At 35.4% G+C, this 14,913-nt stretch overlaps 1 protein-coding gene across 5 annotated transcripts in view; it reads right to left on the bottom strand.

Annotated features, from left to right (window-relative positions):
* DPY19L1 (dpy-19 like C-mannosyltransferase 1) overlaps positions 1-14,913 on the bottom strand; it is a 91,378-nt gene that overhangs the window by 64,362 nt on the left and 12,103 nt on the right. For 4 of the 5 annotated variants that reach the window (XM_073238609.1, XM_073238610.1, XM_073238612.1 and 1 more), the window contains exons 2-6: positions 12,663-12,687; positions 11,949-12,036; positions 8,785-8,922; positions 6,028-6,148; positions 5,235-5,328 (exon numbers count right to left, since the gene is read on the bottom strand). In XM_073238609.1, the coding sequence (XP_073094710.1) occupies positions 5,235-5,328; positions 6,028-6,148; positions 8,785-8,922; positions 11,949-12,036; positions 12,663-12,687 (466 nt within the window). Of the gene's footprint in view, positions 1-5,234; positions 5,329-6,027; positions 6,149-8,784; positions 8,923-11,948; positions 12,037-12,164; positions 12,223-12,662; positions 12,688-14,913 lie in introns of all 5 variants that reach the window. The other variant, XM_073238613.1, reaches the window with a different exon arrangement.

Raw genomic sequence — 14,913 nt, 5'->3', positions numbered from 1 at the left:
ACATTTCACACACAAAAAAAGTTCTTTCAGTGAGGATAATGGGTTATATAGTAGATAAGGTACTCAAATCACAGAGATGCAGAAAACATACAGTAAGGAATTTCATATAGCTGTTTCTTGTAAGACTCCACAGAGCACTCCAACCAAAGACAGGGAGATAGCAGTGGCGGGAGGGGCCTGGCAGGACAAGCAGGCACTCAGAGGGAGCTGAGCTCATCCCATGATGAGTCATCAACCCCCTCACTGCTCAGTGATTTCTCCAAAACATCTGCTCAGATGATGCTTAATCTAGAATGGAACTAAATTCTGAAAAGCTTAAAAACCAAAAAGGGATATTTTCTGGGTACCCTTGGATAGGATGTCAAATGGGAGAGAGGTCAAGGATTCTATTACAAGATCTAAAAATCATACTCAAACTTAAGTGTTTTAACAATTCTAAGTCTATTTCCCTTGTCCCAGGAAATGTGGGAAAGGAATTTTTGTCCATCCTTCAGTTACAGTTTTAATAAGGGGTGTAGGAACTCTAAAGACGGTGGCAGTCATGATTAGTGGGAAACACTCAAGAGAAAATGAAGCACAAGAAGATAGAGACAGAGGCCCCGCAGTTTGGCCGCAGCACTTCTCTGTGCAAACTCAAAGTGTTTTTGTGCATCATTTTACCATCCTAAGATTAAAAATAAACAAACACAACAATGGGTTGGCCTGGCCTCCAGATAATCACTGTAAGAGAAGCATGGTGGTAGAGGTGGATGGGACCACAGCCTCACCACTGGTGAGACTAGAACACGGTGGAGGAAGGTGTAAGAGCTGTAAAGACTAGACTAGGGGATGACAAGGATAACCCAACGGGCTGTCCGGTGAAAAAGTCTTGATTCAACTTTGTCCTTTGTGAGGGGAGGACAGGAGATGCACATACTCCTTGGCAGATGGGAAGGAAGTAAAAAAGACAAACTGAAGGACACCAACAAATAAAGAATAACTGGTTGCAAGTTATGAGCAACAAATAAAGAATAACTGGTAGCAAGTTATGAACTCTTAACATAAACAGCCTCAAAACAAAAACATGTCTTCCAATGGACATCCCTCTTTCAGGACTAATTACGTCCTAAATTAATTTTCCACTAATGGAAAAATGCACTCTCAAAAGGTTTGTTTTGACTGCCTTTGAATTCCAAAGCCAGGAGAAATGACTAAAACCAACTAACTGGTGAACTACACATACTTCTGGGATAGACACACACACAAACTCTCTCTCTCACATACATGCCTCTATCAGAGAAATAATAGAAGCAGGAAACAAATGGAGCAGGTGTACAGGGAGTGAGTGAGAGAGATGACATGGAAAGGATAGGCTTCCTAGGTTAAAAGGGGTTTCATAGTCTCAGTTTCAGTTTTCATGAAGCTTAAATACTTCATTCCATGAGACCTTTGAATCCCAGTACTACACTCCCTCTTTTATTTGAGCTAATCAAAGTATTTCTGATATAGTATTTCCAAAAAGAAAGAAAAGACCTGTTTAGAAGCTCTGTTATTACTTGTACACATCTTTTATACCAATAAAATTTATAACAAATTTTATGTATGTGTATATTTTTTTCCAGAGAGCTGGCTGTTAAACATTTACCAGCACATCACTGCCTAAGGGTAAATAATTAATAGCTATATATACCATCCAATCTAGTCTTGCTCAACAATGCACAATGGCCTTGTAAGAGAAAGCCCCAAACACCAGAATAATGCTAAAATATTATTTGTTTGATATCTCCCCTTTGGATACAATAAGAAAAGCTTTTGGCATTTATCAATAAGAGAGTTCCATTTCCTACAAATATATTAATTTCCCTCCAAAAGAAGCAATGGAGATTTTCCTAATGGCCTGCTAACACTATGTTCCCGTCTCCCTGCTGACTAAGACTTCACCCAACAAGGTCTTAGGAAACTGGCCTCCAGAAACTCTTATTCTGTGGCTGAGAAATGTCAGGTCATCTTATGAAATAAATACCTGTAACTATGAATTAACAACACAGATTTCAGAAAACAAGTAACATTTTAGAAAATAAGGTATTTTAAAGAAATACTAAACAACTAAGAATTACAGAAAAAGAAGTACATCATGAACAGATTATAAAAGTATCTTACTTCATCTCAAGTTAGAGCTTGGCAGCCAAGCCTCCTTTCACCATTTGTCTATGTTTCCTGTTTTCATTTCTACTTCCATTTCTTGTGAAAAAGATTGGCTTATCTGACTTCAGAAAATTTACCTCTGTATTATTCGAAAACAAAATACACTTCTGGATTTAAAATGTCATACTCATTGTGCCTGTTAATTTCTAATCTGCTAGACAAATCTCAACTTTTATTTCCCAATGTGTAACACAATTTATAGAAAGATTATAGATTCCTCCTCTTACTCTTCAACCTACACATTAAGAAGTCTGCAGCTTTATCCTATTTTATGAAGTTAGAAGAGTGCCTAAACTAACCATCAAGGAAAAATACCAACTAACCTAGTAATTTGAGACCTCTAAAAATACTTCTGTCAAGAACATTTTGAAATGCAATGAAAAAAAAAACTGATAGAAAACTATATTTAACATTATATAAACCAGGATCATTACTGGAGCAGAATTTACATGCCTGCCCTCAGTGCACAGGGCACTAGTTGGCGTCCTAGAGTATAAGTGGCTCCTAAAGCACAAGAACTGGATGCTCATTTGGGGCTGGGTGGGGCTGGGAAGAACCCTGAGTTCAGGATGTGTCTGCACAGGGCTAAAGAGATTATCAGAGTTTTAAAAAAGTCCTTGAACAGAGCAAAGGGAGAGCTAAAAAAATGAAAACGTGTGCCACTACTTCAGTCTTCATATCTAAGCACAGCTCCAGAGGGCAGACCACAACTGGTAAGAGAGTCGGGCAACACTAAAGGGGCGGGCTGGGACACAAGGCAGTGATGTAAAGAAGCTGAAACAGCGGCCACCCTTGGTGCTAGGAGACGAACCAGAGACAGTTATGTAGAAAGACCCAAATGCTCCTAAGGTAAAGTTACTCTCTCCTGCTACCCTCAGCACTGTTACAGATTTTTTTTTTTTAACTAGAACTACAATAAGAGAGGAGACTTTACCCTTCAACTCAGCACATGCATGTGTATATACATACATACAATAAACAACAAACAGAAATTTCTCTAAGGAACACCTTATAAAATGTGGTACATTCTACTATTTACGTTGGTATTCTTTTTTTTTTCAAGTAAAAAAAAATTGCTGGGCCTGACATACTAAATTTATTTAAAAATCCCCTACTAGGTCATGCCCTGCAGTTTGACAGATGATATGTTGAAGTAGTCATTGGCTAACTTTGGGGACAGGTAGAAAAGTGAAAGGTTGCGTGAGCTCATAGCTCAGCTTGAATCCTGTCCATTGGTCAAATTTCTGGTTTCCTTTAGAATGGGTTTCAAACCAGCTTGGCATTCAAGTCACACATCAACCAGCCTAACCCATTTTCCCAATCTCAATCTTCTACAAAGCCCCTTCAATAATCTGCATCCCAGTAAAGCTGATCCACTTTGTTACATCATTCCATATCCCAGGTTTTCCACCTTTGCCTCTCCCTGGATTCTTTTCTCCTCCACCTGTCCAAAGTGCTCTGATGCTCCACGGCAGAGATAAAGCGACCCCTCCAGACAGAACAACTGTCTCCTGCCCAGGATTATGAGCATTTTATCCTTGCTGTCTTATCTTCCATTTATATGCACCCACCACTGCCTCCATCTCCCGTCTCACCTCACGGCCACACTCTCAGCACTGAAACAGGCAGTCTCAAAAAGAAACGACTTGGTATATACTTTACAAATGAACATGAATCTTCCATGAAGGGAGGAAACTGCCATCAGGGGACTGCTGGGCTGAAGACAGAAATCTCAGGTCAGGGCCAAAACATCTAGAATCCCTCAACCAAAAGCAGAACCTTGTACTTTGCACAGCACACATCGTATCTTCCACCTTTGAAACAAAGGCTATAACAAGCATTACGGGAAAATGATAATGAATGCTTATTTTAATAAATGCTTAGAAATTCTTTCAATCAACTCATAAATATAGTTTAATGATTTAGTAATAATGCCATGGTACATATTTTGACTTCTCTTACTTAAAAACATATCTCCCAAATGCAGTAAAGTTTTCTGTAAGATAGCAGGGCAGTACTTAGCAAAATGAATAGATCTCTCCTCAAGTCTCTCATCTTCAGCTCATCATGATACTAGGCACACTGGCCTTGCTTTCCCCTCAAGTCAGCCTCCTCTTTTGATTACCATAGACTTTTAGTTATTTCTGCATGTCTTGTTTCAGAAACAGAATTTTTTACATTATCTTTTAAATGTGAATTTTTCATTTCAGTCTCCCCCAGTCACACAATTAAAAGAATTAAGAGCTAAGACAGACATATTAGCATCAAAGCATCTTAAATCTATATGTAAATATATTTTAAATTGATCTAGTAATCTCATTATGACAAATATTTATCAAGTAACTGCTTTATACTCAAACATTGAACTAGGAATGCAATAGATCTTTAAGGCACTAAACTGAAAATGCCACATTTCCAAAGCAAAGAAGATAGTGGAATAACAGCAGACTCAAGCTCATTAACCCAAATTGAAAGTCATATACTAGGCTCATACTCTGCACTACAAAGAATCAATAAGCAGTAAAACAAAATTCTAAAGATGCTCTCAAGGTATTCAAGCAAGTACACTATGTAACAAACTGTCCAAAAAAAGAAAAAGAAATATGAAAACCTTTACAGAATTTGTCAATCATTTAATTTTAGGAATATTCTCAACTGTAAAATCAGATAGAATATTAAGTATCTGTATAGAATATATTTCCTATTTTACCATAAGCAAAATAGAGTCATTGATATCAACACCACTTGATAATGAATGGTCCTTTCCTTTATATTTTATGTAAACAATATATAGCACTTATGCTCAAAACCTATGAATATTTAAAATCTATCAAATATCCCCCAAGGCTCTTTTTAAGCCTTTAAGTTTGGCTGGCTATGCCGATGGTGAAATCATTCAAATGGGAAATAATTTTTTATCTACAAGTAGTTATACTAGAAATAACAGTGTTATAAAACTGAACTGTAAGCCAATCATTATCTCTAATATTTTTATCATTCTAAAATATATTATAAACATATGCTAAAAAATTCTCAATGAGTAGACTTACCTCAAATATGTGCCATATATGAAGAATAATGCCATCATTAGTCCATTTAAAATAAAAATCACAGCAACATAAAAGCAAGCAGGATCTCCCAATCCTTTGAAAAAAAAAAAGCGTATGCTCTAACTATAATTTACTTTATATGTCTGGCAATTTATATTAAGATGTGTTTATTTTTGAATTGGCACAGATACAGTACATGGTTTCCCTGGTTCCCATAAGAACATATGATACTACAACAGAACGAAGATGAGAAGAGGGTAGTAGTGGTGGTAGTTTTAAAACAGGGCCGCAAAATCACAGACACTCCTCAAGTATGGCATCTATGCTCCTCCTGCTTTTGTGTCTGGCTGGCCTTGTGACTGCTTCAACAGACTACTGAGGAAGCCATACTGTGACTTCTAAGGCTAGAGGAAACCATGCCATGTTTAACTTGAAGCCCATGAAAAGCCTGACTATGCTGAGATACTATCCTATACAAAACCCTAAGTTGCAAGGAAAGGGCACATGCAGGTGTCCCAAGTAACAGTCCCAGCAGAACCCAGCCTTGCAGGCAAGCCAGCCCAGGAGCCAGAATGTAAGTGAAGCAGCTCCAGTTAATTCCAGTCTCCCTAGCCATGTGAGTCTAGCCGAGGCTTCTGACTTCACAGAAACAAAGCAACCCTGGTAGACCCTGCCCAAATATCTGGCTTACAGAATCCAAAGGTATAATAAAATGGTTGTTTATACCACTAAGTTTGCAGCAAGTTTATTATGCTGTAACAGATAACTGGGCAACATCATAGAAAGAACTTGCCTTCACAGCTTTCAATAGGACTGAGTCCTTCACCTCTGGTAACGGTCCAACATGTCTTGGTTTGAATACCAATCAAGTCCATTGTTTTGATATAAACCCGGTACCAGCTGGCTAAGATTACCTGTTTTTTAAAAAACAGAGACATCATAAGAAAAGATCATCAACAGTATCAATACTAGAATATTTTGGATACATTATGACAATTATCTAATTTTCATTTCCTGTACCATGCACTTGGCTCCCTTTAAGTCTAATAAACTGAGCCCCTACACAGACTCTTTACGGGTCAGTCCTCAACTGTTCACTCCTCGGGGAGAGAAATAAAACAAAACACACACAAGACTTAGTTTTCAAAAGCTATAAAACTTGAAAGGTCAGAGAAGATTTCAACAAAAACAAAGTTACTGTGTCTTCTTGAATAGATCTCATATTCAAGATGTGAATTCTCCCTCAAATTAATTCATAAATAATACTCAGCTAGTGGTTATCTACAAGTGATATATGGAAAGATAACAAAAAGGACATAACTGAAGGGAATTAAAATAGTGAAATGTATTACTTATAATAATATGTGATAGTGGCACAAGAATAGTAGACAGATCAAAGGAACTGGGATGGAGATAGCGGCATGCCACCAGACCTTCCTTCAGGGCTGAGGCACTCATTCCCAGCAGTGGGCAGGGCTAGTGGCTGTCTGCTCCCAGCCAAGTGGCACTGTAGGAACTACCTCTGCTGAAGACTGTAAATTCATTAAAGGTCACACACTCCACCCAAGGGCAACTGCATCCAATGTCTGACTAGTCAAGAGGGAGGAATATAAAGGCAGGGGCCCTTGTCTCTAGATAGGACAACTCTACAGGGCCATCCTGGCTCCAGAGCTCCCGTGGGATTGGCTCAGGCCTTTGTTGTGACTGCACCACAGCCCAAGTCCTCCTCCTACCTCATCCCATTTCCTTCATGCCCCTGGAGGTTGGCATGTATAATTTTGTATATAATAAAGCAAGCTACCACATACATATCAGTAGGGAGAAGATAAGCCACTCATCAAAGTGTTAGGTTACGCAGAAGACATTTTAAAAACTGGAAGGTTGGATTCTTACCCCACACTGTGCATCAAAACAAATTCTAGATAAATTAAAAATGTAAATATAAAAAACGTAATTATAATGATTAGAGATTGAAGTTTTTTTATATATATGAATAAACAAGAAACCACAAATTTAAAAGATTCATAGATATAATATTTCTGTATAAAAAAATTATATACACATCACACATACAGCTAAAAGGCACACAAAGAGCTTGGAAAAATGTTTACAGCATAGTATTACCATCCTACATATAATAAATGAGATTTTACAAAATTTCAATAGAAAATAAAGACAAAGTGTATGAAAAAGCAATTATTTTTTTAAAGTGAGAATGCATTTTTAATATATAGTATTGAATGGGTATATATATAAATAAGCAAAATATATGATATGATTTTAATTTTTTGGCCTATCAAATAAGCAAAGACGTAGAGAACCAAGCACTTTCCAAAACACCACCAGTGGGAATTTTAATTAGTATAACCTATACAGAAGGCATTTTGGCAACTTGTACCAAAATCACTGGAGTATAAATTCTGTTCAACTAAATTGTTCCATACCAACAACTTTATAGTTTATAAAAGTAAGGATGTATATATTTAGCTTCGAGGATGCTTACAGCAGCTTAGGATATTTCAAAAGTTGAAAACAACCAAAATTTTCATAGAAGATGGACTAAACAATAGATGTCATATACAGTCACTAAAAATGATGCTGTAGAAGAAAAGAAGAAATAGAAAGACTGTTATAAATATTCCTAAAAGAAAAAAGGCACTTATAAAAAAATGTGCCATGTGATTCCATTTCTGTAAAAGTAAATATGTACATGGTTATAGAAAGTACTCATTAAGCAGTGCATTAGTAAGAAAACACTGAACCTGGGTGGTGGTAGTTTCTTTGTCTCTATCTCCTTTATCTCTATTTCATCACTAATCAATCCGGCTAACTCACTGATCTGGAAAGTTCGACTCCTCCTCTCACTCAATGGGAAAGACTGAGAGCCCTGTTGAGTGCTGATACTGAGCCTAGACTTGAGATGCCCACAGACACCAAAGCAGCCACGCCCCCCGCGGCCCTGGCATCAGGCCACATGCTTTCTAGCAGTGTCAGCATGCTCAGAAGGGAAATCACAGGGGAACCTCATATCAAGTCAAGGAGGAAATCACATCTCAGCTGGCCCTGAAGAATGCTTCGGGATGTGTCAAATGAAGGCAGGGATGGTAAAGGAGAGGCCAAAAATATTGCTGATATCACCACCTTCCTCCCTTACCTCCTGGGGGGGCCCATCTTTCCCTCACCTCTACCTGGAGAAAGTACATTCAATTAAGTGAAGAATCCCAGATAAGGAAGAATTATTATTTGGCAAAGGACATGTAAAAGTAAGGGTTCTCTCTTGCTATAATCCCTATAAACACACCAAATCTAGATAGTTTCCACATTTTCTAAACTATGCAACCATAATAACAGTCCCCATAAAATAAGTTAAAGCCCCCACAAATTTAATAACAATCTTTTTTCTATATTCCTTTCTAAGATACACATTTTCTTTAAAAAATTAGATAAAATTTAATATACCAAATTATGCCTTAGATTGAGAATCAGCATTTAATACAAATAACTCTGTTAAAAAGTAAAAAAAAAAAATCACAATTAAAGAATAACTTACCTCAGGATAAAGATTGAATCTTTTTAATGTATTAATAATAAGAGGGTATTCAGTCATCTTATCATTCATAATCATCCATACTCCATTCAAAAATGAAGGTGCTTCCACAATAGTCTTAAAATAGGAATAATATAGTCCCTGAAATAAGCATATGTTATAGTTGTAATAAAAAGTACATAATTACTATGCCTCTTATTAGCTTAAAAAGACCTTAAATATCCTGAAATATACTGTTTTTGAAAAACAAAACAATCAAGCAAGTAATAGCTACAATAGCTTTCATTCCACAAGTCTCCGATCACTGATAAATTCTTAGGTTGCAAAAACCACATTGAACTCTAAATGTAGCTTCAAAAATAGTTTTAACATTTAAAAAGTAATATATAGATAGCATATTTCATTTAAGAAAACCCTATAACCCATACTGATTTAAGTGTTAGAAAAGGCTACCTTATGAACAGGGTGCATATGGTTTACTATGGAACTTAAATTTGCCATGACCCAAGAAATCTTCCCTAGCCAAAAATGTTCCCCCTCACTGTTGATTTGAATCCCCAAAATGGCACTATCAGCCATCTTTTCTCCAGATTTACATATAAAAATACAAATATATTAGGAAGGCTATACAGTGATATATTTCATATAAATAGTATTCAGATGTCAAGTAATTTTACAAACTATTTTATTTTCCTTCCTTTCAACTCTGCATAAGGTAAGAACTCTGCAGGACTGGGGCTGTGGAGGTGAGGGAGAGGGACAGTGGGGACACTCCCATTTTGAGGGATATAAATAATTTTTAGCTTGATTGCTAATTAGGAAAGATATCAAGATTGTAATGACACATAGGACAAAAAAACAAGCAAGCTAGAAGTCTCAGGAGGGAATATAAATGGCAGTACAGGGCAAGACAGATGAACACAGAAACAAACTCCGTCTTCTACACAATTCTGCCTAGAGCTGCCCCGGTAACCGGTACCATTAGCTGTCAAATTCTAAACTGGGTTTAAGGTTCACAAATATGAAACTGATTTGCCAACCCAGATATTTACTGAAAAGGAAAAAAAATGGTTCTTAATACCATGCTCAGCTCTCATCACTATTTTTCAAATAGTTCCTACTGCACTGGGTTGACTGTCACCCAAAACTTCATGGTCACTGGAAACTGTGAATGTGACCTTATTAGGAATGGGTTCCTTGCAAATGTAACCAAATTAAAATGATATCATACTGGATAAAGGTGGACTTTAAATCCAGTAGAACTGGTATCTTTGTGATAGGAGAGAAATTTAGATACAGAGACATAGGGAAAAATGCTACATGAAGGCAGAGGTGGAGTCTGGAGGGAGTGCATCTCCAGTGTAAGCCAAGGAGCACCAAGGGTTGCTAAAAACCATGAGAAGTTAGGAAAAGGCAAGGAAGGATTCTCCCATAGAGCAGAGAGAACATGGCCCTCCTAATGTCTTCATTTCAGACCTTAAGCCTCCAGAATTGTGAGAGAATAAATTTCTGCTCAATTAAGTTGCCTAGTTTATTATGTTTTGTTATGGCAGCCCTAGGAAATTACTATGACCTACCTTGTTTTATAGGTTTGATTTTGGAATCATATAAATATCTTATTTAGTCATAAAACAAAAATTTTGCAATCCTGAACTATCAAATAATTAAAATAATTAAACTATCAAGTTGAGAGAGAATCTCAAATAACTTTAAGATAGAATAATTTTACTGTACATCCCTAGGGGAATATATCCTAAAGTCAAAGAGAAATGCAAGAAAGTCTTATATTGTTTTCAGTAATCATATTTTTAATATCTTTGGTACTTTCATTCCTCAAAAATAAGTAATTTGAAACTAAGATTCTTGGCCTAACAGAAAAGATACAAATTCAATACAAAATAAGTAAAAACCATCTAATTCTAAATTTGAATTCTTAAGAAGTATGAATGTAAATTTATTTTCTCTTTAAAAAAATTGTTTCCTAATTCGGTTTCCTAAAGAGGCCTAAGCCACAATGGCCAATCCACATAAAATAGAAGCAATGGGCATCTGCAGCACCAAAACTGTGATCTCTAAATACCACTTGCCACTGAAAGGAATAAGGGCTCCTTGGAAAAGTGGACATCCCCAGATCTGGAGAGGAAATGTCTTGTACTACCAGGAAGTAAGGAAGCCACTGAACACTAGTGAGGTCATGTCAAGGGGACACAGAACCAACTGCATGGACTCTCACCAGCTAAAGACAGATGAATATACAAAAATTGTTAACACCCATCAGATCATGATACCCCAAAGGAAGGATTTCTTATAGGAAAGTTCTTTCTTATAGGAAAATTGTAGTTAGTAAATGTGGGGAAAAATAATAGAATAATCAACACTTGGAAATCCTATGAAATAACTTGATCTAGGGTGATGGCTAGGCTATCATGGAGGAATCAACAGGACAATACCTAAAGCCACTGATCAATCATAACATCCCAGAAAGTGAAACAACCAGATATGATGTGACTCTTGATAAGATACAGTAAGTACACAGCACTACTTACAGTATTGGGGCCACAAGAAAAAAATCAAACCTTCAGCTATCCAGTATCTTATCTAAACCAATTTTCCAGAAACTTGAGACAGTGGAACATACATAATAAATTCATGAATTACTGTGTGTGATTTTACAAGACAAATGACCTGGATTCCTTAACAAATAAATAGCAAAACACAACAACAACAAAAATGAGCAGAGTAATTTATAGATTAAAAGATTTAAGAGATACATCAATCAAATGCAATGGATGGACAAGCATACCAACACACCAACTGCTAAAAAAATTAAAAAGCTACTCAGGTAATTTAAACACTGATTGAATATTTGATGCTATTAAGCAATTGCTGTTCACTGTTTCATTTGTGACAATGGTACTCTGGTTAACAGCAAAGTCCTTTCTTTCAAGATACATATGAAAGTACTCACAGATAAAATAGTACGCTTGAGATTTCCATTAGAAAGAAATGGATGCATGGAGGTGTAGATGAAAGAAAAATGTGTTGAAGCTGGGAGTTGGGGAAGGGGAGATGTCTGTTCTTCCTACTTCTGAAAATTTCCATGAAAAAAAAACCTAAAATTTTTAGACTCATAATATGCTACAATGAAATATCACATGAAAACTAACCATTTCAGTGCGAAAAGCCATCTCCCTTTCCAAAGTTGAGAGGTGAGAAAAATGACGATCATTTTCAAAGAGGTGTGTTATATGGCTCCTGTAAAAATCAAAAAGCAACAAAAAGCAAGTGCTGAAACTTACACCAAGTATTATTTTTAAAAGAAACTGAAGAAAAATAAAATCATCTATAAATTTACATATAGTTTGATATTAAAACTCAATTACAATGGTATCCGTATTTGTTTTTCTGCTCAGCATATCTTCTCTTTACTAATATTTCTCTCTATAAGAAAACACATTCAAATTATATTTTAAAATTACAATGAACTAGAATAATGATATTTTAAGTCAAGTGCAATGAAATTACAGGTTAAACTATAAATGTCACTGGCTTACCATTTCAGAAATGTCTAATTAATAAAATTCATATTTCTCTCCATCCAGAAGATTAAAAAAATTAATCTTCCTCTCAACATGAACACTATATTAATGTTCAGTGGAGTCTTAAATATAACCTCGAATAATGGATCCCTTTTTTATTAAAAAATTACATTATTCTGACCCTGATTTATCAATTAAACTACTTCTTCAGACCTTGTGTTGCATATGATAGTATATATTCATCCTTATCACACTGAAATTGTTCTTTTATATATGGGAAATAGCTTTGGTAAATTACAAATATCTGCATAAAATATACTATAACAAGAAAAACAATCTTACCAGTGCAATACTGCTGCAAAGGCAGCTGGAAAAAAAAAAATCAAATTACTATGTTAGCATAAGAAAATGTTTTCACTTTACAGAAAAGCATTACAAGATAAAAAATTTTAAATTTGGGATGTGTAAATTTTGAACTCTTATGGATTAGGGAAAGAATACTTGCTCTTTGAAAGAAGCCCCAGGGCTATGCTTAAAAAGGAATGGATTCTGAAGGAATTATAAGTACAATTTTCATTTACACACTCATTCAACACAACATATGAGGGCCCAAAACATTATATGCCAAAAACAATACAAGGAATTCTCAAATGCAAACTTCCACAAATATAAACGTGAGAGGCAGAGAACCAGTGGTGAGGGGGAGCTCAGAGTAAATACGGTGACCTCATGGAACAGGCCTGGGCACAGATAAAAAGAAGGAACTACCCACTACCATCTGTATGCCCATTGCTGTAACATCTGGAATTTTATAATAAATTTTACTATTTTTTCACGAACTTAAAATGAAACAAATAAAGAAGAAAGAAGAAATGGAAGGGTAAAAGGAAGAAAGAAAAGTTGAGAGAAAAAACTAACAGTAAAATTCATTCTCATATGAGAATCAATAGTTTTCTTTTGTCCAAGGTCAAAAAATACATTAAAATACGAATCCAAAAAATAACATTCAATCTTTTTAGATCACAAGATTCATCTCATGGCAGGGTTTTGATTAAATAACTACTAACTAAAGAATTGAACTATGAAATGACTCTCAGAAATGAAAACCAAACAGTTCAGATCGTGTTGCCTCATTCTTAAAGAAGTATTTATATTTTTAAAAATTAAAAAAATACATCTTGCCCAAGAGACGTTAATGATTATAAAAGACCAAGACCTACTCTTTCTAGATCACTGAAATGGCAAATATTGAATTAGGCTTGTGATTTGACATTTGTTTGCATATGGTACTTTGATCTTTTGAAATGTTTTGTGGTTGGTGACAAATCTACCCATCTATTTCCTTTTTTGGGTTTCTACCTTTGAAAACTTCATTCGCCCATAATATAACACAGGCTTTATTCTCTCAAGGATCTAATAACCATGTTCTGGATAAATCATTCTTCTCACAGAACATACATGTCACCTTTATTGTACTGAAGAGTTGATAGTTACACTTTGATAATCCTTTTGAGGTTACAATTGGGATTTCATTTATAAATTAATTCGGAATGAATCTACATGTTTACAATACAAATTCATATGTTTATATCCATAAATATGATACATACCTTTAATTATTCAACTTGCTTATCAATTGCCCTTGACAAAAATCCTATCAGTAGAGTTAATGCGTATTTAATACATAGTTAATTCACATTTCTTAAGTGTTTCCAGGAAGCTTAACATTTTTTTTTTCTTACATCCATATGAAATGTTTTTTTCATTATGCCTTACAAGATACTGTTAACATATTTATTTTTGAACTGAATTTATTTTGTAATATATTTATTTTTGATTCATTTACTGAATTATCAATTCTTAGTTTTTTTGGTTTATCAGCTTCAATTCTCCATTTTAAACAGTATTATTTTAAAATGGTAATTTTGCTCCTCCTTTATAATTTTACTGTTAGTTTCTTCTTCCCATTGTACAATAATAGACTTCTAGAATATGGTACATACCTTCAATTATTCAACTTGCTAAATTATACTAAATAATTTTGGTATAAGAGAGCAACCTGTCTTTTGCTGACTTTAACAGCAATGCCTTCATTTCATATTATGCCTTTAAATTCGCCTTTGATCTTCACAATTCTGGAGTGATAAGTAGGATTTTTCAAGGTCATCATCTGTCTTACTTCTTCAGGATGCCACAATTTCTCTCAAGAATGGAAGGTGTAAAGCAGCCTTGGTGCCTTCCTTCAACTCATTTAATTCAATCCCTGCAGCACTAGAGTAAACAGTTCTTGGAGTTCCTGGCATTTCAATGGCACTCTTTCACAGTCTCCAGAGTCAATTCACAATCTGCCCAATGTTTTGAATTCCTTTTTTCATTTCAACCTTGCAGTAATAATAATAAAGCAGCTAACATTTGAATTCTTATTCCATACCAGGTACTTTTTTAAGTGCTTTACTTGAACTAAATAAATCTTCACAACTACCCTATATAGTTGGTACAACTATGTCCCCACGATACAGATGAGACATTGAGGCCAGAGAACTTTATTTTAGTAACTTGCCCAAGGAAACAAAGCAGGTAAACAGAGAAAGGG

This window comes from Manis javanica, chromosome 6, assembly GCF_040802235.1.
Source record: "Manis javanica isolate MJ-LG chromosome 6, MJ_LKY, whole genome shotgun sequence".
NCBI classification, from domain to species: domain Eukaryota; kingdom Metazoa; phylum Chordata; class Mammalia; order Pholidota; family Manidae; genus Manis; species Manis javanica.
Note: the sequence above shows the minus strand (reverse complement) of the source record. Positions and strands in the feature narration are given on the sequence as shown.